This window comes from Caloenas nicobarica, chromosome 1 (genome assembly GCF_036013445.1).
Source record: "Caloenas nicobarica isolate bCalNic1 chromosome 1, bCalNic1.hap1, whole genome shotgun sequence".
NCBI lineage: Eukaryota > Metazoa > Chordata > Aves > Columbiformes > Columbidae > Caloenas > Caloenas nicobarica.
In genome coordinates this window covers 126,850,693-126,873,440 of record NC_088245.1, presented here as the reverse complement: position 1 = coordinate 126,873,440, position 22,748 = coordinate 126,850,693, and the positions used below count along the sequence as shown (strand labels likewise).

General features: G+C 45.2%; 1 protein-coding gene across 1 annotated transcript; it reads right to left on the bottom strand.

Moving 5' to 3' along the window:
* Positions 1-10,434: 10,434 nt before the first annotated feature.
* Positions 10,435-19,060, bottom strand: ADAMTS1 (ADAM metallopeptidase with thrombospondin type 1 motif 1). The gene is made up of 9 exons (XM_065642579.1): positions 17,948-19,060; positions 17,228-17,574; positions 16,655-16,787; positions 16,091-16,258; positions 15,494-15,780; positions 15,057-15,243; positions 14,779-14,954; positions 13,728-13,903; positions 10,435-13,355 (listed from the first exon to the last, which is right to left on the bottom strand). Exons 1-9 carry the CDS (start codon positions 18,492-18,494, stop codon positions 12,614-12,616), a joined length of 2,763 nt encoding a protein of 920 aa, XP_065498651.1. The 5' UTR covers positions 18,495-19,060; the 3' UTR covers positions 10,435-12,613.
* Positions 19,061-22,748: the final 3,688 nt, after the last annotated feature.

Below are 22,748 nucleotides of genomic sequence, written 5' to 3'. Positions count from 1 at the left end.
TCTACCTCTTGATCTGAAACTCACTAAAAGCATCATTTAACCGCTTATTGCACACATAAAAGAACACGCAGGCTGTAAAGATAAGTATCCAAAAGGCAGGAAATCTAGTAATTAAATACTGTATCACAATACATCTTAATCTCCATCACTTACGGCAAACATTGGCCTGTAATTATATGTATTATTGTAGCAATGTAGTACAAAGCATTTCACAAGGAGAGGAAGAGAAAGCCACTGCCTCTAATTCAAGGGCTGCAGCCAACATGTCCCACTCAGTCTTTTCTTCCTAGGCATATTCCTTGCATCTGCCACCTGGGTCACATTAAACTAATCAGCACAGACGGAGCAGGGAAGGTGCAGGCAACCTCCAGGCCTGGGACACCTGCCCCTCACCTGTGTGCTCGGTCTTCCTGACACACTGATGTCTGGGGAGAAGAACATGGTCATTCCCCCAGAACAGTGGAGTTACCTTGGGAACAGTCCTTGGGCTGGTGAAACAGGAGAAAAAATGGTTCTGATCTATACTTACTGCAAAGAAAATGTCAGTGCTAATAATTTGGAGACTACTCCTCTCTTCTCTGTGTGTCTCTCTTCTCTGAGCTGCCCACAAGAAGATTTGCCAAGTCAAAAGCCTTACCTGAATCTGTGGTCTTGCTCAGCTAGGGTAGCCTGTAATGAAATATTAGTGAACTCTTAAAGCCAAGAGAGACTTTATCACTCTCTACAACTACCTGAAAGGAGGGTGTAGCATGGAGGGTGTTGGTCTCTTCTCTCAAGTAGCGAGTAATAGGACAAGAGGAAATGGCCTCAAGTTGTACCAGGGGAGGTTCAGATTGCATATTAGGAAACTTTTCTTCATGGAAAGGGTTGAGAAGGACTGGAACAGGCTGCCCAGGGAAGTGGTGGAACCACCATCCTTGGAGTTGTTTAAAAGACATATAGATGAGGTTCTCAGGGACATGATTTAGTGCTAGATTTAAGTTATGGTTGGACTCAATAATCTTAAGGGTCTCCTCCAACCAAAATGATTCTGTGATTCTGTGATTCTAAAGAATGGGCCAAATGCTGACCCCTGCTGCCATTGCTTCCCCTTCTTCAGACGGATAGAGTCTGTGAACCTGCTGGATCTTCTTCTTCCCCATCCCAAGGACTTCCCACTCTCAGGTGCTGTGGAGCATCTTCTCAGCAAAGCTGCTCCGAGTCCCTGGCATGGAGAAAGCCCATCCAAACAGCCACTGGGTCCCTTGCAGCTCTCAGATTTGAGGCTGCCTGGCCACTTGCTTCTTTTGCCTGTGAAGGAGAAAAGTGGTATAGCTCTGCATTTTCCTGCTTTTGCTCTGCGGCTGTGCCATCCTTACTCTGCACACAATTTGGATGGATTGGGGAATGTGGAACAGTTCAAACTCTACTTGATAAGTGTTTCCAGTCATAATTGTGACTTCAAAAGTTCTGGGCCCAAACCTCCCTGCTAAGAGGAATGGATGGATCTTATTCTGCTTTTAAAGGGAATGGCTTTACTATTATAAGTATATAGGGCTCCTTAATCTAGACACTGAGGTTTGCATTTATCATTACTATGTAGTACTAGCAAATGCATTTAATTCCCCAGTCTCTCTTCATCTACCAATATGCTATAAGTGCAAAATGTTGTGGAAAATCACTTCATCAGCAGCGAATCAAACGCCGTTGCAAAATTTTCCTTAGAATAATCCCGTAATCTGGCAGTTCTTTGAAGAAGTCGTGCATCTGTAATGTGCAGACATTTTATTGCTAGGGAACAAAGCTTGTCTGTAATGACTATTTGATGTTAAATTTAAGCTTAAACAAGACTGCTGTAACTGTTGCTTCTGCATGACACCACCTTCACATTTGGATTTCAAAGGGTTGTAATATTAAATTGTTTAAAAATAGCATTTATTGTTTCCAAAAATAATGCTGCCATTCTCAGATTTAAGTGCTTCTGACTGTGCTTTGTCTTCTGAGAGTTTGTCAGCTTTTCCATCACAGACCCTGCTGAGAAGCATATGGGGTGGGTTTTATTATCTTCAGCCAGCTGAAATGGTAAATGAGGTGAAATATTGACTCTCTCGATTATTGGATGCTTATTTGTGTAAAGTTATGTCCATTAAGATGGTTTTGGTAGAGGCATCAGCAAACCTCATATGCTACCCAGTTCTTGAAATATTTTGAAAACTCCCACAGGTTTCTGATAGCCCAAATATTTAAAGGTAGTGGATAACTATCAGGGACACAGGGACATGTAAGAGAAGACGTGTGACACACAATCTCCTATGGAGCCCCACCACACTGTAGTTTGAAATGAGGGAGAAAAACAGGAGCGCTGGCCCTGTGATCTCCTGCACCTCTGAGCAGCAAGGAGACGCGGTAGAGAGAACAGAGTTATTGCCTCCCTTTTCCTCCCACTCAGCATGAAAACCAAGGGGGAGAGGGAAACAGATTTTCTAAAGCACACAAGAAAGAGAAAGCTATTTAATGCTTCTCTGCATGTAACTGGATTTGCCAACATGGCTTTAACCAGTGGAGCTATTCCTGTACATGTAAAAGTGCAAACCTAATTTAGTTCAGCGAATGAAATTTCCTTGTTGGTATAGCTTAGATCAGTTCTCAGAATAGAATAAAGCACTTAGGCCAGTATAAATGCATCTTCATTAGGATTTTTTGCTCTTACATCTATAACAAATTGGGTTGTGTTTTTCTTTTCCATGTTCTTCAATGACACTACTATGCCAGCAATGCTTTTAAGAGCAAGCCTTACTTAGGCAGGTCTTGCGTGAGTCTGTCAAATAGCCCCTAGCAAAACCAAACAATCTCTCACTAGTCAGATGCGTAGGCAGACCCAAAGCAAGAAGAGAACTGGCTGGCTACAACTTGCATCAGGCTCCACTGAAGGATAACATGAAGTAGATTTAGGCCACTTGACATGCAGATCTTAGATATTCAGGTAGATAGAAAAAACCGTGGCCATGTGAACTGTGGAGAAAAGCAGCTAAGCAGCATCCCTGTAGGTTAAAAATTTTCCTCTACAGTTGCAGAACTGTATGTGCTAAACACTTATCTTTTATGATCTGCACTTACTGGGAATTCCTGGTTCACGGGGAAGAATTGCAATCCCTGATCCCCATCATGGATGGGGTTCAATAGCTCAGGTCTTGCGTAGCAAATGATTTCCATTCTTTGAAGCACTTTCTTGGCACCCAACTGAAATAGAATGCAAATTATAGGAACCATTTTCCTGGGGCTGAAAAAATCCACCATCTTTTTGTTTTCCACTACACAGCTCCCAGCGCCTCTACATAGCAGGCCAGGTTTTCATGGGTGCAGAGCTGCGGTTATCTGGATAACACCAAGTCAAACGTCACTCTTCAACCCAGTTCTGTCAAAGGACCCTCCGTCATCACTGACATTAAAAAGAAAAGTGATTCTCCCCAGAACTGACGGCTGAAAACCTCTGGACAATGGATACAGTAACCTTATGAAATTGTATTTTCTGTTCTCTGACACAGTGTTCCTCTTCAGGCCACGTCACTAAGCTGAGTCTCTGCTGGAGACAATAAACTAGATTTCATCCTCTCCTGATTTAACAATGTCCTTTGTAGTGTTGCCACTGCAAAGCTGTTTGAGCTGAATGACTGGGACCTGCTGTCTCTATTCTTGGAAGTTGCGCCATATTCATCCTTACAGGCAGCTTTGTTGCTCCACTTCAGTTAGTCTGCAAAAAGTTATCAGGTCAGCCATTTCCAATGGGAAGCTCTCTCCCAGTATCTTTAGGAATGTAGTGTTCAAACCTTGGCTTTATTTTTCGCTCTTTGAACAAACGATTTGCCTGCTACCAGTGAGAACACGTCTTGAGAGAAACCAGAGATGCGCAGAACCAATGATGCCAAACACATGTTATTTCGATAGCTCTGAGCTCCAATCAGGTTCACCCTGGCTGCAGGCTGTGTATGGTTGTGCTTGGCCCCACGGTGGAATGGGTTTCTGTCGGTCTGTGGCTCAGCAGAGGCCCTGGAGCCCAAGGGAAATGCCAGTACCTGCAGCTGGGGAAGGGGAACCTGGCTGGAGAAGCTGCTTTGCAAAACCCCAACCACCACCAGCGCCGAGGTGATGACACTAGCCTACGAGGTGATGTTGCCAATGTCTTCCTCTTCTCCTTCAAGTCTTTACATGATTCTTTCAAGACTAGGAAGTGAAATTTCCGTACTGCTGTAAGCAACCCAGAGACTGTTCCAAGCGCTCTCATACCTGTCGAATTCCCAATAAATATTCCGTCAGTGTCATCCATGAACTTTCATCCAGAAACTCTCGAGAGCCCATCTCCCAGGAGGAGAGCCCAGCTGCAAAGTCCCCTCCTGCCCTCCCCGCACCAGGGGTGTCTTCAGCAGGACGGTGTCAGTCGCCGTCTCCTCCTCCCCTGCGCTACACCCCAAGCGCAGGAGCTCTCTCATTCATTCCGTGCAGCTAAAGCTGTCATGTAGTGCTGAGAACATCTGTGGCGCAGACTTAAGCAATATCAATCTACTGATTTTTAAAGTCAGGCCAACAGGAATCTAATTTAAAACCTGGAATAAAGTTGTAAGTATATGACATAGCCTCACCAAAGCCAGTGTCCTTATGTGGGTAATATCCACTACTTCAGATTGGCCTGTGGAAACAGGCTTATACAAATTTTTGTCACTATGCAAATGGAAGCTGTAGGTCTGAATTGCTTGGCTTCCTCTATCTTATATCAGATTAAGAATATTTTTATGCAGGATTTTTACATTTATATTCTTTAGTGTCTCTGACCACCTTGTCTGCCAGGCAGCTGTTTAGTGTCCCCTTGGATCTACTCCAGCTGGAGCTGAATTCAGATGTCACTCTGGAGGCTCTCCTTTCTGACATCAACTATTTTTTCTTTAAAAGTGCAAATAAATAAAACTGCAAATTAAAATAATCAAGAGGAAACACGTGCAGAGTTCTTTTTTAATCTTTTTTTTTAAATTCATCAAATGCAGCTGAGTCCCTCTAGTGCTTCCATGTTGTGCTCTGCATTTGTTCCAGCAGAAAGTTAATGAGAATTGGAAAATATCCGTCTCCTCTCCTCTCCTCTCCTCTCCTCTCCTCTCCTCTCCTCTCCTCTCCTCTCCTCTCCTCTCCTCTCCTCTTCTCCTCCTTTTCCCTTTTCTTCTATACATCACACAGATTTATCTGTATGAAAAATTGTAATCAAAGTTTGGCCTCTGGATTTAATTCAATGTCTAATTAAGCTTCAGATTAAAAAAACTAAGCTTTTCTTTTGTCTCTCTCTCAGGTTTCACCACTGCTATCCATTTAAGTGCCCTGTTGAATCGGAGCTGTGCCCACAAGACATCTTCCTTTTATTAAAGTAGCTACAGACAAGGCTAGTTTTATGATTCAGTTTAAAGAGTACTTCAAGTTTTTTGCTGCTTAACTTAACTATTTAAATATCTTAGTTGGCAAAAGTGGATCACATGTGAGAAACATAAGAAGTAGGATGTGATCAATATCTTTGCAACTCTGAGGCCATTTCTTATATAAATGATGCCCTGGTGATGTCAGATTTAGCTGCTGGCCATCTGCCAGAAACTGCAGAATGACTCACTTTTTTGTGCCTTCAGTGTATGTCCTTAAGCATCCCTTTTTCCTGATATTGCGGCATCTTTTTTTTTTTCCCCAGTCTGGGTGTCAGAAAATTGAAGAAAACAGAATAAGAAAACCAGAAGTTAATTGTTTGAAAGCTTCATCTTTTATGGCATTTGTTTTCAATTAGAATAAAAAAATTAGAAAATATTTCCCATTAACGTGTTGCTTGACTGACAAATTTTCAATCCAAATAATTGAATTTCAGTTGTTTTCTTATCCTTCATTTCATCTACAGTTTTGTATATGAAAAATCTTACGAAGTGGCAGTATATATTTAAATTGTTTGGGAGAAGACAGCCACATTGTCTTAATTAGACTGAAAAATATATTGGTGCACAATTAAAATGGCCACTGCTTTCAGCTTGCCTGATTATAATCACTACCATATGACTTCCCTCTTCCCTTAGCTTCAATTGTTCCCACTACATTGGAACAACCAGCTCCTTTTTGTGCTTGTAGGAAAATATATTATAGTTGAGTGCAGCTAATATTGGAGAAAAATATTAATTTTCAAATGGAATCTCTGAGAAGAATCAAGAGCTGGTAGAAACTCAGATTAGACTTGTAGCATTCTTACACAAATATACAGTATAAAGGGTGACAGATTTTGCACTGGTCCAACTTAGATTTGGGATGCTTAAATATAAATATTGTCTGGGCACCTGGGATATCATTAGTTTATGTCCATAGGCTGCAATATGATGAAGGACTGTCCTTTATCACTTTGAAGCTATCAAGCACATGTAGCCAGCTTACAGACAAAGGTTCTGTATGAAACTGTACTTCTATTGTTCAACATTAAATCTCTTTTGCACAAGACCCTCTTACACTGTCATATACCGTAAAATAGATCTGTGAGTCCAAACAACGCTGCTTGCATCCCCAGCAGCAATCAGTCTGCCCGAGGCTTCAGGAGCACAAGTGTTTATTAAAACACCACTCTGCTGGGAACTTGATAACTGTGTTTTGGCTTCCATTCGGTCCATATAGGTTGTTTTGGGTTTCGAGGTAGAACATCAGGCACGAATGCATGTTTGTAGCTGCTGTTTTACTAAGACAGCACCAAGGTTTGCTGCTGCCGTGGAAGAGCTACCAAGCGGGCACTGCTGGGAGAAGTGGCAATACCCTGGGCTGGTCATCTTCTGCCTCCACATGTTATAACAGTGCACTCTGTTTATGCAAAATGGGGCAAAATGCAAAAGTTTATGCAAAATATAGGCTATTGCTGAATGCTTATTTACACTCCTGTTGTAGCCTAGACATGTCGTAGGGATTCGCCTCTCGTTTTGGGGGGTGTACGGGTGGGCGACTGGTTTGCTATATTTGGGTGACCTTCGCTAGGGAAAATTTTTCACCTAATTCTACCCTCTTTGCCTTGAGGACTAAGTAAGTGATTGTGACCGTATCACACAGGATTTGATCTCTGCTCCAAATGGTGGTTGTCGGGCATGTTTGCAATTGCACAGGATGAAAAGCTTTCCAGGTGTACAAACCCCAGAACAACACTGGGCTGGTGCAGCAAAGCCGTGCGACCAGTTTCATAGCCAGCTGGTGAGCTGAAGCCAGACATTACAGTGGGGGTGTTTGCTGAGGAGTCTCAGATATTCTTCTGAAGCTGCCTTTCTGAATTTCCTTAGGAGTATTTTCTTCTCCTTTCCCTAACCTAGGCAGTGGATTAAGATATCGTGTGCATTTTTTTTCTCCCAACCTAGACCATGTCACCTGTTTGTCCTACAATGTTCAATAAAGCACATTATTTTGCATCTGCTTACCGACTTCTGATGTGACAACGATAAAAGCAAAGGTCTTGTTTGTTTTTCTGTAAAAGGTGTGCCAGACTTTTACTGAAACATATACAATGTTTGGAGACGTTTATTTGAATGAAAGCTGCTGTGAAACTACAAATGAAGAAATCCATTTGACTCATTACAAGCTCTGTAGAGCTGCATTTCAGAAGGTGAAACACCAGCTTTGCTAGTACCTGGTAAATCAGAGTGTTGTTCATATACATGGCTCTGGGGCCTTGATTCTCTAAGTCAATGTCCTGACATTAAAATTACGGTTCCAAATATACTCAGGCAACCGATGACTCTGAAATGCAGGTATCGGCTGCTAACGTATACAGCAGCTCTAGACAATTTCAGGAGTTTTCCACTCCAGATGCATAGAATTATTTCCTTTCTCTGAAATCTCACACAGAACCAGCTTCTATAATAGCAACCAACCTTTCTCTGCTCTGAAACCACACGTATTACAAGCAGTGGCAAAATCGTTATTTAGCAACACCAACATCTCATGTTTTTACAACAGCAATTGGACTAAAGAGAGGGGAACGCAGCAGCTTAAGAACCCTATCACATACTAGTTATGGTTGGAGGTTTTTGTGTGTGTGTGTGTGTTTTGTTTGGTTGGTTTTTTCCTATTTACTGTTAAAACAATTTCAAGCAGTAAATCATATTTATGATTTTAACAGTGTCACAGGAAAACAGCTACTCCAGATTTTCTAGCAGCACCATTTACAGTGCTTACCTAGCATAGATACCACAATTTTACATCCAATCAGCCTGGAACATAGTTCTCCGGCATAACTATTTTCCTCTTCACACCCCCAATTATCTTCTAAGTTAGATGGTGAATTTTGAAGGTTGGTCTTTGGAGATCTAGCTGTCAGACTGGACTTCTGTCCAAATGCCAATCTCTTTAAGGCCATTGAAAGGCTGGAAAGAGTTTTTCCTCAGCCTCATGATGCCCGAAATGGCAAAGCCCTGCTCACTACATTGCTTTCATTTGCCCCTTTCTGCCAACAGGGAGACTTTAGCCTTACCAAGAACTGGAAGAACACTCAGCCTTGAAAGCAGTGAAACCAAGGCCCATTAAGGGAGACACGTTTCATTCATTTAGACACCCGCCTCCCCCCTCACCTCTGAAAATACTTGAAGATAACGGATTTCATCTACCAAGCCCACGCTACTCAGCTAAACCCATTTATCTTATGACACCAAAATGTTTTTTAAAAAAGGCTATAGCATCTGGCTTCTCCGAACTTGGGAGGAAGCCAGGCAAACTTGGCTCCAAACTGGAGTGAGGTTGCCCTGAGCTGAAATGCTGTGCCCTGGAAACCTCCCACCCAACCTGCCGAGCTGGATCGCTGAGACGACCTGGTTGAAAACAACGATCTCCATCTAGGGTCGGAAGCCCACCTGGGCATCAGCGGAACCAGCGGCCCTGGCCCAAGGAGAAAGAAAAGCTCTTACACTCACCCCAACACAAGCTCTGGTGCCACTTCTGCTGCCCAGAGCGGACCAGGTGAGTCAGCAGCCAAGTGTTGCAATTCCTGCTCACAGTGACCATTGTGCACACAAAAAGCACTTAACTGTCCAGCCCTTTGTAATAAAAGCTATAAATTGGCAGACTCTTTGTGCAGGGGATGTGTTTAATTGTGATCTTGATTGCTACATAGCTAAACTATGTTCCACTGGTTTTGGTTTGGTTTTTTTTGTTTCCCCTTGCTGGGTCACCCAGAGCAGCAGATTTTCTTGCAACTTTGGGAGGGAAAAGTTCCATGATTGCATTGCTTAATTTATGCATTATTTGGAGCATGTTCTTCATCACCTAGCCCTATTAAAAATGGGATATAATTTAATGAACCATATTACTGTGTAACAGATGCAACTGCTGAGAATTCATGATGAAGTCAAAGAAAAATATGTAGTCAGTAAACTATGACTTGGATATGCAGTCTTGGTCAACTGTGCTACAAATACGGGTAACATCTTGACATCCTGCTGTTATGTGTATGCTCTAAAGAAATGAATGCTGCCATAGAAAATAGGTTGCCATTATATAAAAACTTTTTATTAGTTCATAACTCATTTTATTATGCAGTAGTTTGCAAGAAAAAATCTGTTGTTATTGCCATTTCTTATTGTAAAATACCGAATGTGTTTGATTTCCCTCACCCTCTCCGTCTCCTCACTGAGCTCTAGTTAACCACAGGGCTGACTGATCTAATCTGGGTAATATGGGCCAAAGCATTTTGGAAATAAAGAACACTTCAGCACTTTTTGTTAAAAAAATGGGGAATTCACTGTATTTGATTGGATTCAAATTCCCTTCAGCATGAAAGGTGGTGCCTGTGAAACACCGTTTTTCTCTCCCAAGAGCCTCCTTAAGCGCTACTGCAAGAGGTACATCAGAACCTTGAGCTTGCTTTAATTGGTACCGGTAGGTCTGGGAGAATCTATTTCCTCCACAGGGCTTCCTTAGCCTTGCCTTGAATGTTTCTGCTGGGTTGATGAGAGCAATTTTGGGCAACCACCATCACCCAGCACTCTCGGGACCTTGCCAATTCCGTAGATAACGGCAGGGTCTTGCAGTTTCAGGACCAGAGCTCCTTGGGCTCTTTAACAGAAAGTGTTTCAGGCAACACCAACATGTTAGGATATGAAGTCTTCAAGGAGTAAGAACAACAGCAGAAAATGGAAATAAAAATGTGTTATTTTTTCCTTTTGAAAATGTATGTATTCCTATTTTTAACCTCCTGTAGCAAATACAAAATACACGTGCAGCTATACAGATATACAATTAAATAAGGCATTATTTGTTGTATTTATAAACACTTTAAAGTATTTATAAACCAGAAAGTGATTGCTCCCTCTTGAATAATGCTAGAAGTGAAATATTCCCCAGTATTTTTGCACGTCAAAGACAAAGTAACGCTCAATGAAGTGTGACGTGATGAGAATTTTTCTGTGTGCTTTAGAGGGGCCAGGATTTTATCCGTGGAAGAAAGTGGGAACTATTTCTGCAAGACAGAGTCCAAACATTGGCAAAGGAAGTTTTAATAGATTTTTACATGACACAAAGCCAAAAGTATTCATAAATGACTGATGTCTCAAATTCCATGGCAAAAGTCCTACTGAGTTCAACAGAAGATTTTCCCTCAACTGCAGTGGTCATGAGATCAGAAATGAAGGAGCAAAAAGCAGTTTCTTGATGCTTAGTATGTATTTTAACGTTATAAAACGTGTTACCAACAGCGTTAGAACAGCTCATTCATACAGTACTTCTAATTAGAAAAGCATGATCAGGAGGCCCTCCAGAAACTTGTGAGGGAAACCTCTGACTGCTAGTTAATGGTTTTGAATTTTGACTGCTTCTTGCCCAGTAGGGTAAGGTTAAGTAGAGCAGGTAAAACTGCTACTTTTGTACATATTTGGTTGGTTATAAACACCACTGACAGCAATACTCCCTCTGTAAGCAGTAATTAAAACCAGTGGCATCAGTCTAGTTGCACTCCACTTTTTTTAGAGAAGAAATAACAGTGCTGAGCACCCTGTTAGTGGTTAAGTAATAAAATACAAAATTACCCCTTTTAACGTGGTATATGACATTATGGGTAGGGTTTTCCAACCCCCCTCACTAACACAGTCAATTAGTAGCCTAAGCTACCAGTCACCTTGAAAAATGTGGCTTAGCTTTTTTGTAACATTGCCTTAGATTCCAAGCTCTTTCCACTCAATGGACTAGTTTTACTCCAGTGAAATAAAGACGCTCCATTTCCAAAATTTATAGGGTTCATTTATTACCTCTAGTAACATATTATACTGTATAAATACTCTATCCTTGTTATATGTCCTTTTAAAAAAGCGATAACTTAGAAGATCACATTAGACAAGAAGTATAAAAATAAATATGTTCATTATATGCATTTATTACAAATTATAACCCTTCCCAGAAGGGAAAGAAATATAAAATACTTATGAAGTATATAAAATCTATAGTAATATATTTTACTATATACATATGGAAAGCCATATTCTCTCATTGTCTATGAACTGGCACAAACTAATTATGTGAATGTCGGCGTATTGCTGTGGATGGACCTGCTATCCTTCAGCTTTGTCTTCCCGCCTTATCAGTGATTTGAGCACTTACAAACCCATCAGAGGCCACATAGGAGAGGTTCCCATTCATAGCGGGTTTCTTTGATCTTTTTTTTTTTTTTTTTTTAACCCAAATGCAAATAATTTCCTTTGGCTGGGGTAAGGTAAAAGATTCGAATGTGAAAGTGTGACTCAATTGCTCACAAATGCCATCAGTCTGGTTGACATGACAGTAGGAACAAGCTCGAATGGAAAAGCCAGTGGAAGGTGTGCGGAAGGCACAAAGAGCAACTACTCAGAGACACTACCTCCTCCATGAAGACTTCCACTTTTTCTAGCCTCTGGATTCCATATGTCACCACAGTGGCATCGGAGTGGATGAGAGAAATGGACAGGCACATTGGGATGACATAATGATACTTAAAAAAAATTGACATTCTAGTTATTTGTCGAGTTGACTGACTGGTTCTTGATATTTCTTACTCTTTACAGGTAGAGAATATGGCTTTATTTTTATATAAAACTATTCTCTGAAACAATAGCAGCCATGAATGACATAGTTAAAGCTCCTTTTCCAATCCTGTTTTTTGCCCTTTGTGAGGTAGGTAAGCCCTGACCAATTATTTTAAGCTACGCTTTCCACTCCCTTTTCCCTCCCCTTCCTACACATGGGGACTTGATCAGTACCACTCCAAAAGAAGGGAGAAATAACCGAACCTCAAAACGTTTGTTTAAATGTGTTTTGGCCACTGCTCATGTTTTGTTCAATTTGTAACAGACTTAAAAAAAAGCAATTTATAATGCCCTTGGGCCTCATCTGCTGAAGATGAGTGAGTTACATGGGTCTGCTAGCCTATCAAATTTTCAGTTGGCAGGGTATTTTTAGGATGCAATGCCAATTAAAGTTATTTGCACTGTCCCACCTCAATGGATCCTCACCATTAATTTTTTCTGCAAAAACACATGCGCTGCCTCTAGCCTTCTTTTTCTTTTTTTCAGTGCATTGTTCTGAAGGAAAAAAATAAAATAATAATAAAAAAACTAGCTTTCCCGACTTATACTATTTAACTGCAGTCTGTAACGTTGCAGAAGTCTATTAGGTGTTTCGGTTTCTTGGAAGGCTCACAGCTTTCTTGCGGCAGCACGCTGCTGTCGTAGGAAATACATTTCAACAACCTCTTCTTGAAACCTTTCCCGCACGTCTTAGAGCAGGGCGACCAGTCCCCCAGCTGCCACTGCGGGCAGGGCACATCGGCGCAGGGACGGACGTCGCTGGGCTTCAGCTCCCGGGTGCAGTCGGTGGCCGGTCGCCCCCGGGGGTCCCGGCACTCCACTGCCCGCCGCTGCCAGCCCGAGCCGCACGACTTAGAGCATTCGCCCCACTCCTCAATGACCCACTCGGAGGAGATGATCTCCCTGATTGCGTTGAAGGACTCTTTCTTTTTACTGGGCGCCTTCTCTGAGCCAGGCTGCACGGGTTTCTTCACGAAATAGGTGAACTTGATTTTGGGCTGTGGCAGGTCGCCCACCGTGAGGACCTGGATGGTCAGAGGTTCCTTCAGAGGGCTGAAACTGCGGATCCTCTCCAGGGCGGCGGAGGAGCCGCTGTACCTCAGCACGCTGCCCTTGTAGGTGATGTCCTGCTCCAGCGTTGACAGGGTGTAATCGCCGTTGAGGATGTAGGTGCCATCCGCGGCTTTGATGGCAAGGAAGCTGCCGTCGTGTCTCACACCCCTGTGGTTTCGCTGCTTCACCTCGATGTTCGTCGCCCCGGCCGGAATGGTCACGACGTCGTGGTAGCCAGGTCTGCCCAAGAGAAAAGAGAGAGACTGAGTCCTCCACTCTTCCCTGCAAATGGGGAGAAGCTGCCCAGAAGACAACTGAATTTCATTTGAAGCCAAAGTGTTAAGCTCACGAGCTGCTGACCTAATTGAATTAATGGATTAAGTGATCTGCAAAGTCACATCCCACATTATTGCTGTGGCACAGGTGTGCCCCTGTGGAAGTGGCTTCCTCTTGCAGGGATGTCACTGTAAGTTATCTTCAGTCAGATGGCTGCGACAGATCAAATCTCAGTTCCAACAATAAACTGGGGAAACATCTCTGCCTTGGAAACCCAAAGCTTACACCCACAACACATTCACCAGAACAAAATAACAGCAGCTGTTATATACTCACTTTGCTCTAACAAGTGTGCCAGACACTTTCTTGCAAGTGGATCCATTGCCACCGCAGATACCGCATTTGTCAAACTTCTTATTGGATCCTATCATACGGTCACAGCCAGCCTTTACGCACTGTCCCTGGACGCAGACAGAGGTGGAATCGGGGCTGCAGGGGGTACCATCCACAACCTTTGCAGGAAAAAAGCCATAGTGTGTTTGATTAGAAGAAGCACATTGCTTTGAAATTGCGTAATACAGACACACACAAAATATGGGCAGGTGGAAGACCTGCAGCACCTGTATTTTTCAGGTTTTTGAAACCCAAAACCAAAGCAGTCCATAAATAGTTGGAGGTACGTAGTGCTACTTCATCCCACTTGCAAAAATGATGCCATAATGAAAGGAGAAAACAACTAATTTCATTTTCTATTAACACCCCCTCAAACCCCTTCACCCATGAAACTGTTTTACTCCTTTCATATAAATAAATAATGTTATTTTCTACTGTCACTAGATGGTAGTCATGTCCTCAAAGTACAGGACCAAAATTACTTTTAATGGTGTTTGATGTATCTTTTATTTCTAGGACTACTGCTCTACAAAAAACCTCTGTGTCATCGCCCTGGTAGTTATTGGCTCTCAACATCTTGTGACAGTGAGTTCAAGTAGCTATGCAAAACGAACATTTTTCCTTCTGTTTATTTTAAGCTGTCAGCATATTAGTAACTGGTATGAGAAAGCACCAATGTTTTGGCAAAGAATCCCCATGGTTTTCCAAATGTATCTCAATGTAATCGAACTGGTGGAGGAGAGGAGAGGAAAGTAGGGTGGAGTGGGTAGGAGAGGCAGTACGTGTGAAGTAGCTGGAAGGACTGTGCCAGAATATTTAAAGCATGTTTGCCCTCATCAAGATGTACACGTAGGAAGAGGAGAAGGAAAAATCTAGCTTATATACAAGAAAGACATAATTTTGGATTTCTATGTTCCTTGACTCTCAACTTCACACGGTTAGAGGAAAAAAAATCCTATTACGATTACATAGAAGAGGTATAGTTTTGAAATACCTTTGGCTGTAAAACGAAGAAGTATCCTGTTCCTTTTGCTCGGCAGACCAGCTTGCATCTGTCTTTTGGAGAGACGCCGGCAAACTTGGGTGTCCACTCCACTGCAGGTCCGCTTCCAAAGGGAGACTTGGAAAACTCATTGTGCTTTTCACATTGTTCTTCCCTAAAGGTTTTGCCTGCAGGCAGAGGAGAGACAGGTGGACATTAGATCATCTTCTGTACATGCTCCTCCTCCACAAGAAACCTTTCCTCGGCTTCAAAAATGGGGAGAAGATTACCATCGTTGTCTGGACAGTCCTCGATGTTACATGATCTGTATTGCACCCGCTTCCCTTCACAGTATTTTCCCCCGTTCCTTGGGACAGGGTTGTCGCACTCCCTGAAGGAGTACTGCACTCCACCGCCGCAGGTCCGGGAGCACTCTCCCCACGCCCCCCAGGACCCCCAGCTCCCATGCACCGGTGTCTGGAACGACAAGCAAAAGTAGAACAAAAAAGTTAATACAGCATACGCAAAACAAAACCAAACCACAAAATCCACAACCATTCCCATTTTTATCTAAACCATTTGTGGAAAAAAAAAAAAGCCCCAAGTTTGTTTTATTAGCCACCTGCCTCCACTTATTTAAGCCCTTTAAACAGATGACTCCCACTGAAGCATTACCCGTGCTACTCTGCAACCCAGGATATATTCCGATTTCTTGTTTAGTGCTTACGTCATAATGCTTCTTCTCAGTTTTGTTCACACACTTGCCATTCATGCACCACTTCCCTTCCCCGCAACTGGTGCCATCTGCCCAAGGGAAGTGTTTGGTTTGGCACACCAGCAGTCCTCCAGAAGTGCCGGTACACCACAGCGTCGTACATGTACTGGCTGCATCGGGGCAGTGCTTGGACTCATCTCCAAATGTAAACTGGCACTGTCTGTTGGCGTCGTACAACGTGCCAGGCAAGTCAGAAGGAAGCTGGATTGGTTTGTGGGGCTTGTCCAACAAGCACTCACCTGAAAAGGAAGGAAAAAAAAAAAAAAAAGCAGATGATGCTGTCGGTGAGTTCAGTTTCAAAAGGGAAAAATATATTTCCAACTCTGGAACTGCATTTGCTTTGTAACAAAAGTCTTTTGAGCCAACTTGTGCCACCATTCTTGTAAAATTAAGGGTCTTCTAAATTAATTTGCAGGATATAAAAGGTTAATTCTATGCTGTAACAGAAAGCACTTTTAAGAAAAAGAAAAAAAGAAAGAAAGAAAAAAAGCAAAGCAGTGAAACTCAAGAGCTTAAATGCTACATTAATGGAAAGCTTAATAATCTTACCATGACCGTTATCCAAAAATGTTGTAATCATGTACGCACTACATGGAGACCAAGGCTGGCTGCGATCCAGATTGGAAAGCATAGATGCCATCATGTGGAAATCCCGGCTTATTCCATTTATACCAGCACACTGCTTTGCATCGTCATGAGGCATGTTAAACACGTGGCCTTAAAAAAAAAAAAAAGAAATGAAGTTTGTGATTCTAGGAAGCCTGTCCCATGCATCACCAATACTACTTTAAATATTACCCTAGAGCAGCTCATAGCCTGCCCTTTAAATAATGACCTGAACCTGAATACTGCCAAACTTTAGGCAGATGGCACTGTATCTTTGCTCCCCTCCCCGGCTTCTCACACGCTTTCTTCCTGCACTCCAACACACAGCTCTTGCAGACAATGCCGTACAGAACGCAATTGCTTCCCACAGCTCAGCCCTGCTACAGGCAAAGCTTTGCCTCCTCCCGACTGCTCCAGGGAGCCGCGCGGGCTGGGCAGCTCTTTGCTTTACGGCATCGAGCTGGCTTCAATTAACCACGTGAAATCGCCTTTCAGAGTTTCAAGTACCTAGTTCGTGGGCTGTTGTAAAAGCAGCCTGTAAGCCGTCGTCTTCTATGATAGAGCAACTGCGGTTTAGATCACAAACTGTTCCCACATCAGCCATCCCAAGAGTATCACATGTCTTGGCACCGCAGAGGTCCTGTAAAAAAAGGCAGTTTCATTATTAATCGGATCAGGGACTTAACCTTGGCAAGAAACATCCAGCCCTGGCAGTTTGCCTTCACTTATGGAAAGAGCATAAATATTCAGCACTTCAATGGGTATGATGGCAAAAACCTGTCTTTGCAACGTACGCGTGTTACAGGTAGAAATAAAATGCACAATTTCCACACTAAATCTGCTAAAAATATACGGGGCAGAAATATGTTGCACATACTGTGAGTTTCACCTGAGACAGCGCAAACAGCAAAATAAATGACTAAATCAAAAGCGGTTCATTTCATTTTTAGCCTACTTTGCTGAAGCTGTCATGACACAAGACAGCCTCTGAACACTTTTTCAGAGGTCTCCTGGCAGAAGGGTCTTCTGGGGATAGGGAGCAATGAGCGTGGGCATGGATTTGAACTCTGTGTCCCTCACCTGCCTGGTGAAGAGGACTGCTGTGTCGTAGTGCTCGGCATGCCGGTCACTGGGTGGGTTGTGCTGCCTTTGCCAGCTGCAGAAGTTTCTCAAAGTCAGGGCTGCGTTGGAAGAGATATCAGGTCCCTTCCGCTCCTCATAAATGACCATGATTTTCACCACCACGAGGCTGATGGAATTGCGGATGCTGGGGTGCTTGTACAGCTTGGCTGCCACGGAGAGCAGCGTCAGGAGATAGTGCTTCAGCCCGCTGCCGTGGAACTCGGCCATGGACTGGTCGGCTACCAGCATGGTCTCCACATAGCGGGGGCTGGACACGAACCTCTTCTTTCTTCTGCTCCTCGTTTCTGCATTAAAAAGGGAGAGGGAGAGGCAAGGAAAGTGCAGGTTAGCGTAAGAAGAGAAAAACCGCTGCAAAAGACCACCGTAAGGAACCCAAACCCCACCGATACTCAAGACTTTCACCTAAGGGATGTACCGCCGCGCCCCGCTCCCGCCCCCAAAACTTCTGCAGCCTCGGCTGAGCAACTCCTCTGAGTCGCCGCCGGGCAGACGGGCGATAGCCGGACCCGCACCCAGGTGGGAGCACCCCCGGGCCGGGGCTGAGGGGATGCACCGGCCGGGACTCTGCAGTCAGTCCCGTCGGGGCGCGGGCGCAGACAAAACCCCCGTTCCTCCCTTTCCCTCCCAGCGGAGGGCAGCGCGGCGCCCCGACGGTACCTGCGCGCCCGGCGGGCTCCGGCCCCGCCGCCTCCGCCCCCGTCTCGGCCACGGCGCAGCGGGCGGCGGGGGCGGCCCGGCGGGTCCCGCGGAGGCGGAGGAGGTGGGCGCCGCCGCGGTGCGCGGTGCCGGGAGCCGGCTGGATGAGGTATTGGCGGCCCCGCAGGGAGAAGGCTCCGCGCATCCCCGCGCAGAGGCTGAGGGCGGCGGCGGAGCTGGGGTCCCGGTTGACGGTGCCGGAGTAGAAGCAGCGGGAGAGGTCGTCCTCCGGCGGCGGCGGCGGCCCGCCCAGGTACTGCAGGGTGAAGTCCGGGGCCAGGAAGCTGCTGTCGGGCTCCAGCTCCAGCGTCAGCCGCTCCCCGAAGGCCTCCAGGCGGAAGCGCTCCCGGCCGCCGCCAGCGCCCAGGCGCCGCGGCACCACCAGCGCCTGCCGCTCGGCGGGGCGCTCGGCGCTGCACAGCCCCAGCAGCGCCGCCAGCACCGGCACCAGCACCGGCACCGGCACCAGCACCGGCACCGGCACCAGCGGGCGCCCCCCGGTCCTCATCGCGGCCCCCGAACTCGGGGCGGGGGAGGCTTGTTGCTGCGGCCGCTGGCTTAACGGAGCCCTTTTTATTTCTTTATTTATGTTTTTTTAAAAAATTAATGTTTTTTGCTTTCGGGTTTTGGGGGTCTCAGTTTCTCTTTCCTGGCGGAGGGGCGGGGAGGGCCGGACGAGCGCCGGGTCCCGCGGTCACTGAAGAGGTGGTGGTGTCGGCTTCCCCATGTCCGGGGCGCGGCGGCGGGGAATGAGGGTCTGCGAGGGGAGCAGCCGTTCCCCTCCGTCTGTCTGTCTGTCCTCTTTTCTCTCGCTGCCGGTTCTCCTTCCCGCCGCCTCCTCAGCTCTCCCCAGCAGCAGAGGTCGGGGAGGAATCTTCGGCGAGTCTCCGCTCGCTCCTCTGGCAGCTCCGGCACGGTCCCGCCTGCACTTCCACGGCTCCGCGGGGCGGGGGGAGGCGAGCGCCGACAAACCTCCCGTTCTTGCAGAGCGGAGCCGAAAACCGAGTGAACGCCACCCCAGCCCTCGGCGCCCGGCCGGCCGGGCCCCCTTCGCTGCGATCCGGGTGCCTCCGCCGTGCGGGGTGAGTGCAGCAGCCGGGCCAGCCGCTGCCGCCCTTTATGGGGTTTGCCCGGGCCGCCCCCACCGCCGGCGCGGCCCGCCGCCCCCCGCCGCGCCGCCCCTCGGCCGCGGGCCGCTGAGCTCACTGCGTGCGTAACGCGCCCGCGGGCGGCCCCCGCCTCCCCTCCCCCCCCACCGCCCCCGACGGGGCGGGACGGGGCGCGGCGGGCAGAGCCCGGGGTCGGGCCTTGGCTGCCGGGCGGGGGGGCGGGCTGCGCCCTGCCGCGGCGCGGCCCCTTCCCCCGCCCCCGCGGCTCCCCCTCCCTGGAGCCCGCCCGGTGGCGGGGGTGTCCTTCCCCCCGGGGCCCCGAGGGCAGCGGGGCTCGGCCCGGGGTGTGTGCGGGGCAGGAGGGGTGCGCCGCCGCCGTCGGTTCCGCGGGGGCGCACGTCGCTCTTTGGAGCGGCTGGACGGGCTCCGAGCGGCCGCCCGCCGGGGGCTCGGGTCTGCGCCCGGGGAGCGGCAGGTGAACAGCCCCGCGCTCCGGGGGGAGAGGGAGATCCCGGGTCACGGTCGTCGCTTTTCCTTTTTAAAAATTTATTTATTTATTTATTTTTAAAGCGATTCTTGCCTTTTCACAGCCCTAGTAGCTACAGTCAGCCGTGCACCTGTACTTCTGGGAAATGGTTTCTTTTTAAATCGCTTAAACAGAGGCGTTTACGTAGGTGCAGCCAATATTTTCCTTTGAAGCCAATAACCAACCATAGTGGTACAGCTAATCCGCTTAATTCTTTATATGGAACACGCTTGTGATGTGCGCAGCCCGAGTAATACTTCCTTCTCCTTGTTGAGGCCTTTTTGGAGGATCAGGGTAAAGAACGGTGAGCAAACGTGTGAATGAAAACAGAAGCACTCTACCTGTTGGTGACAGCTCCTGGGCTTCCTAATCAAACAAGGATGCTTCAGTGTCAGTCACTGCTGTGTCTTACACAAGCATGAAACTCAGAGGCTGAAAACAGACGTAGCAAAATACGTCATCCTTCTGACAGAGCAAACATTTCTAAAATTTCGTGTATCCACTGTTCTCTTGGGATAGAGTGTCCCATTTATGCCACTAAATCTAAACCAAAGAGTTTTCTGTCTCATTTAAACTGTGTCAGATAAACTTGGAGCCATGCTTCTGTGTCAACTGCATAGCCCGACTGCCTGCTAAGTCCAGCAGTACATTAACTTCCCATGGTGTTCTGTAAATGACACAAATTTAGAAACATACTTTTTTTGAAGTTGTGCAAGAAAACATACGAAAAGATGAACCCAGTTTTCCAGTTGCGTATTCCACTAAAGTCCTGTTGTCTCACACAGTGATGAGCAAAACCAGAACTGGGCCTCAAATGAGGGATTTTCCTTGGTGTACAGCAGGAATGCTGGACTTTTTGGCTTTGAGAGGCTGCGACTGCTGCCCGTTAACACGTCAGGAGTGGAAATATCCATTCAGTTACAGCAGAAGCCTAAATTTTCGCTGGAGTTGGAGACTCGTGCCAATCTCTACCCCTACCTTCGAGATCTGGTAACATACCCAACTCTGTCAGGCTTTTCCTGGGACAGAAAATTCACAACAAAAAAATGGTTCATTCATGTTGTTAATTTTGTGTTGCATATGATACATATTTAGCAGTTGTATGTATTTTGAATGTTTAGGGAATTACAAGCTTAGAAGTCTAGAAATATGGTATATAAACCACAGAATTGAAAGGAAAGCATTTTTATAATTTACTTTTGAACAGATGTTACTTTCAAAATAATTATGCTTGCAAAGATACTAGCTAAAAATACGAAACCTTCTAGTCTGTCAGTGTGATCAGTGTAGCACATAGATCAGCAGGGACCAGCGCTAGGACACTCTGGTATCCACCTAGAGCACGTTCACCCAGCCACCGGGTGCACCTGTGTGATAATATTTTGCTGTTACTTTTTGGTTTAAAATCTCTGATTTGAAAAGGTCCTGACCACCTTAAAAGAGCTTTTTTGGTGTGAAAGGCCTTCCCAGTGTTCCACCAGGTGGCACTCGCCTATAAAAATTTTTTCTCGACTGTTTCGCGATTCATGTTCTGGGTTTCAAGCTGTACTCAGGTGGGAAAGGCGTACACTTTAGTACTGTTCTCAACAGCTCCATGACTAAGAAAATAGTTTTCCTGGCCTTTGCATAATATCCAAGAAAGCGTTTCAGTAAAGAACTCGGCAATTGCCGTGTTTTCCCCTCATTGCCAGCTGTGCTGGGGTACGCGAACACAAATCATGTTGTGAAGGAACATTTACAGAAGGTTTGCTTCCTCCCAAATGTGCAGTGTTACCACACACCATGCGTATAGTCTCGCGAGCGCTTAAATTTGTTTCTGTGAATAACCCCAGTGAGTTTAGCTGGATTATTTCAGACCAGAAGGCATGTGCATGCATACTCGCAATGCATGTCATATCTAATCCATACGAGCTCCAGTCGTATTTTGTGTAAATCAAGATTTAGAAAGCTAAATGTACTAAACTTTTGCAGAATTTCACGTAGTGGGATAAAAACCTAGCAAAGGCATAAAAATTATCTTTTTAACAAACGTCTGGTGCTTCTTGAAAAAAAAAATCACGGAAAGATACCAAAAGTTGTAATGCAGGGAAGCCACCAGATGGAGCTAACAGATCATCGTATTTTAGGCTACAGTGCAGGAACAGGGTTTTTTGTGGCTTAGACCTCAGTGTTACCCATCTATGAGCAGTATTAACAATGGCGGGGTTTTAATTTATTTGCCAGTGTTTGTATAAACTGCTGCATCCAAAAATTAGAAGAAAAAACCAACACCAAACCCACGTTTTTTCAGCCTATTTGTTTAAATGCTGCAGAATGATAAATTCCTTCAAAAATTTAGAATTAAAACAGCAGATGGCACATTAGGCGCATTGAATAGAGGATGAACGATCCGATGCTGTTAAAAAATCCTCAGTAGAACACTTCCAATAACCTTAAGCCTTTTTTTTTTTTTTTTCCCTGAGGAATTAATCTGGTTTTACAGAGCTTTTTCCCCATCACTGCTTGTGACTTAGGAAAGATTTGCTCATAATCAACACTTCTGTTCTAAGCACTCCCTTATTAGTTGTTGAGCAGCATGGGTTGTTGGTCTTTGTGCAGACAAAGGGAATTTGTTGCCATTCAGGGTGAATGATTGTACCAAACAAGATTATTTATGGAGATTTTTTCCTCTATGGCAACTTCTGTGATATGCATGATTAGTTTAGTATTTTTTCCATTTATTATTGATTTTGATGTCACTAACAGTTGGTTCTTGTTAATCAGGATAATAGGGATAACAGAGAAAATCTCTAATTTTGCTTAAGTGTTTTGATAATCAGCAGTAACGGAAAAAAACAAAACAATATCCATCATCACTTTGATGAGAAGTATACTTTTTTTTTTTTTTGAGGAGAATCACGTGATTTAACATGATTATCTGTTTTCCCATGATTCCTGCTTTTACTTGTGGTAATTATCAAAGCTGCTGAAAAAAATAGATACAGAAATTTTGGAAGCCCCCAAATTTTATTCCTAAATAGCCTATATAGACCTGTATGTACTCAAAATGAAGCACTACCAATTCTTTCTGCTTTCCATTAGTAAACTTTTATCAAACTTGGATTAAATGGGAACTTGTTCTACCTCT

Coding starts and splice junctions, on each gene's coding strand:
- ADAMTS1 (XM_065642579.1), bottom strand. CDS start 18,494: ATGAGGACCGGGGGGCGCCCGCTGGTGCCGGTGCCGGTGCTGGTGCCG. Junction 16,788..17,227: donor CAGTCCTCTTCACCAGGCAG/GTGAGGGACACA, acceptor CTTTTTTTACAG/GACCTCTGCGGTGCCAAGAC. Junction 13,904..14,778: donor TCTTCGTTTTACAGCCAAAG/GTATTTCAAAAC, acceptor TTTCCTGCAAAG/GTTGTGGATGGTACCCCCTG.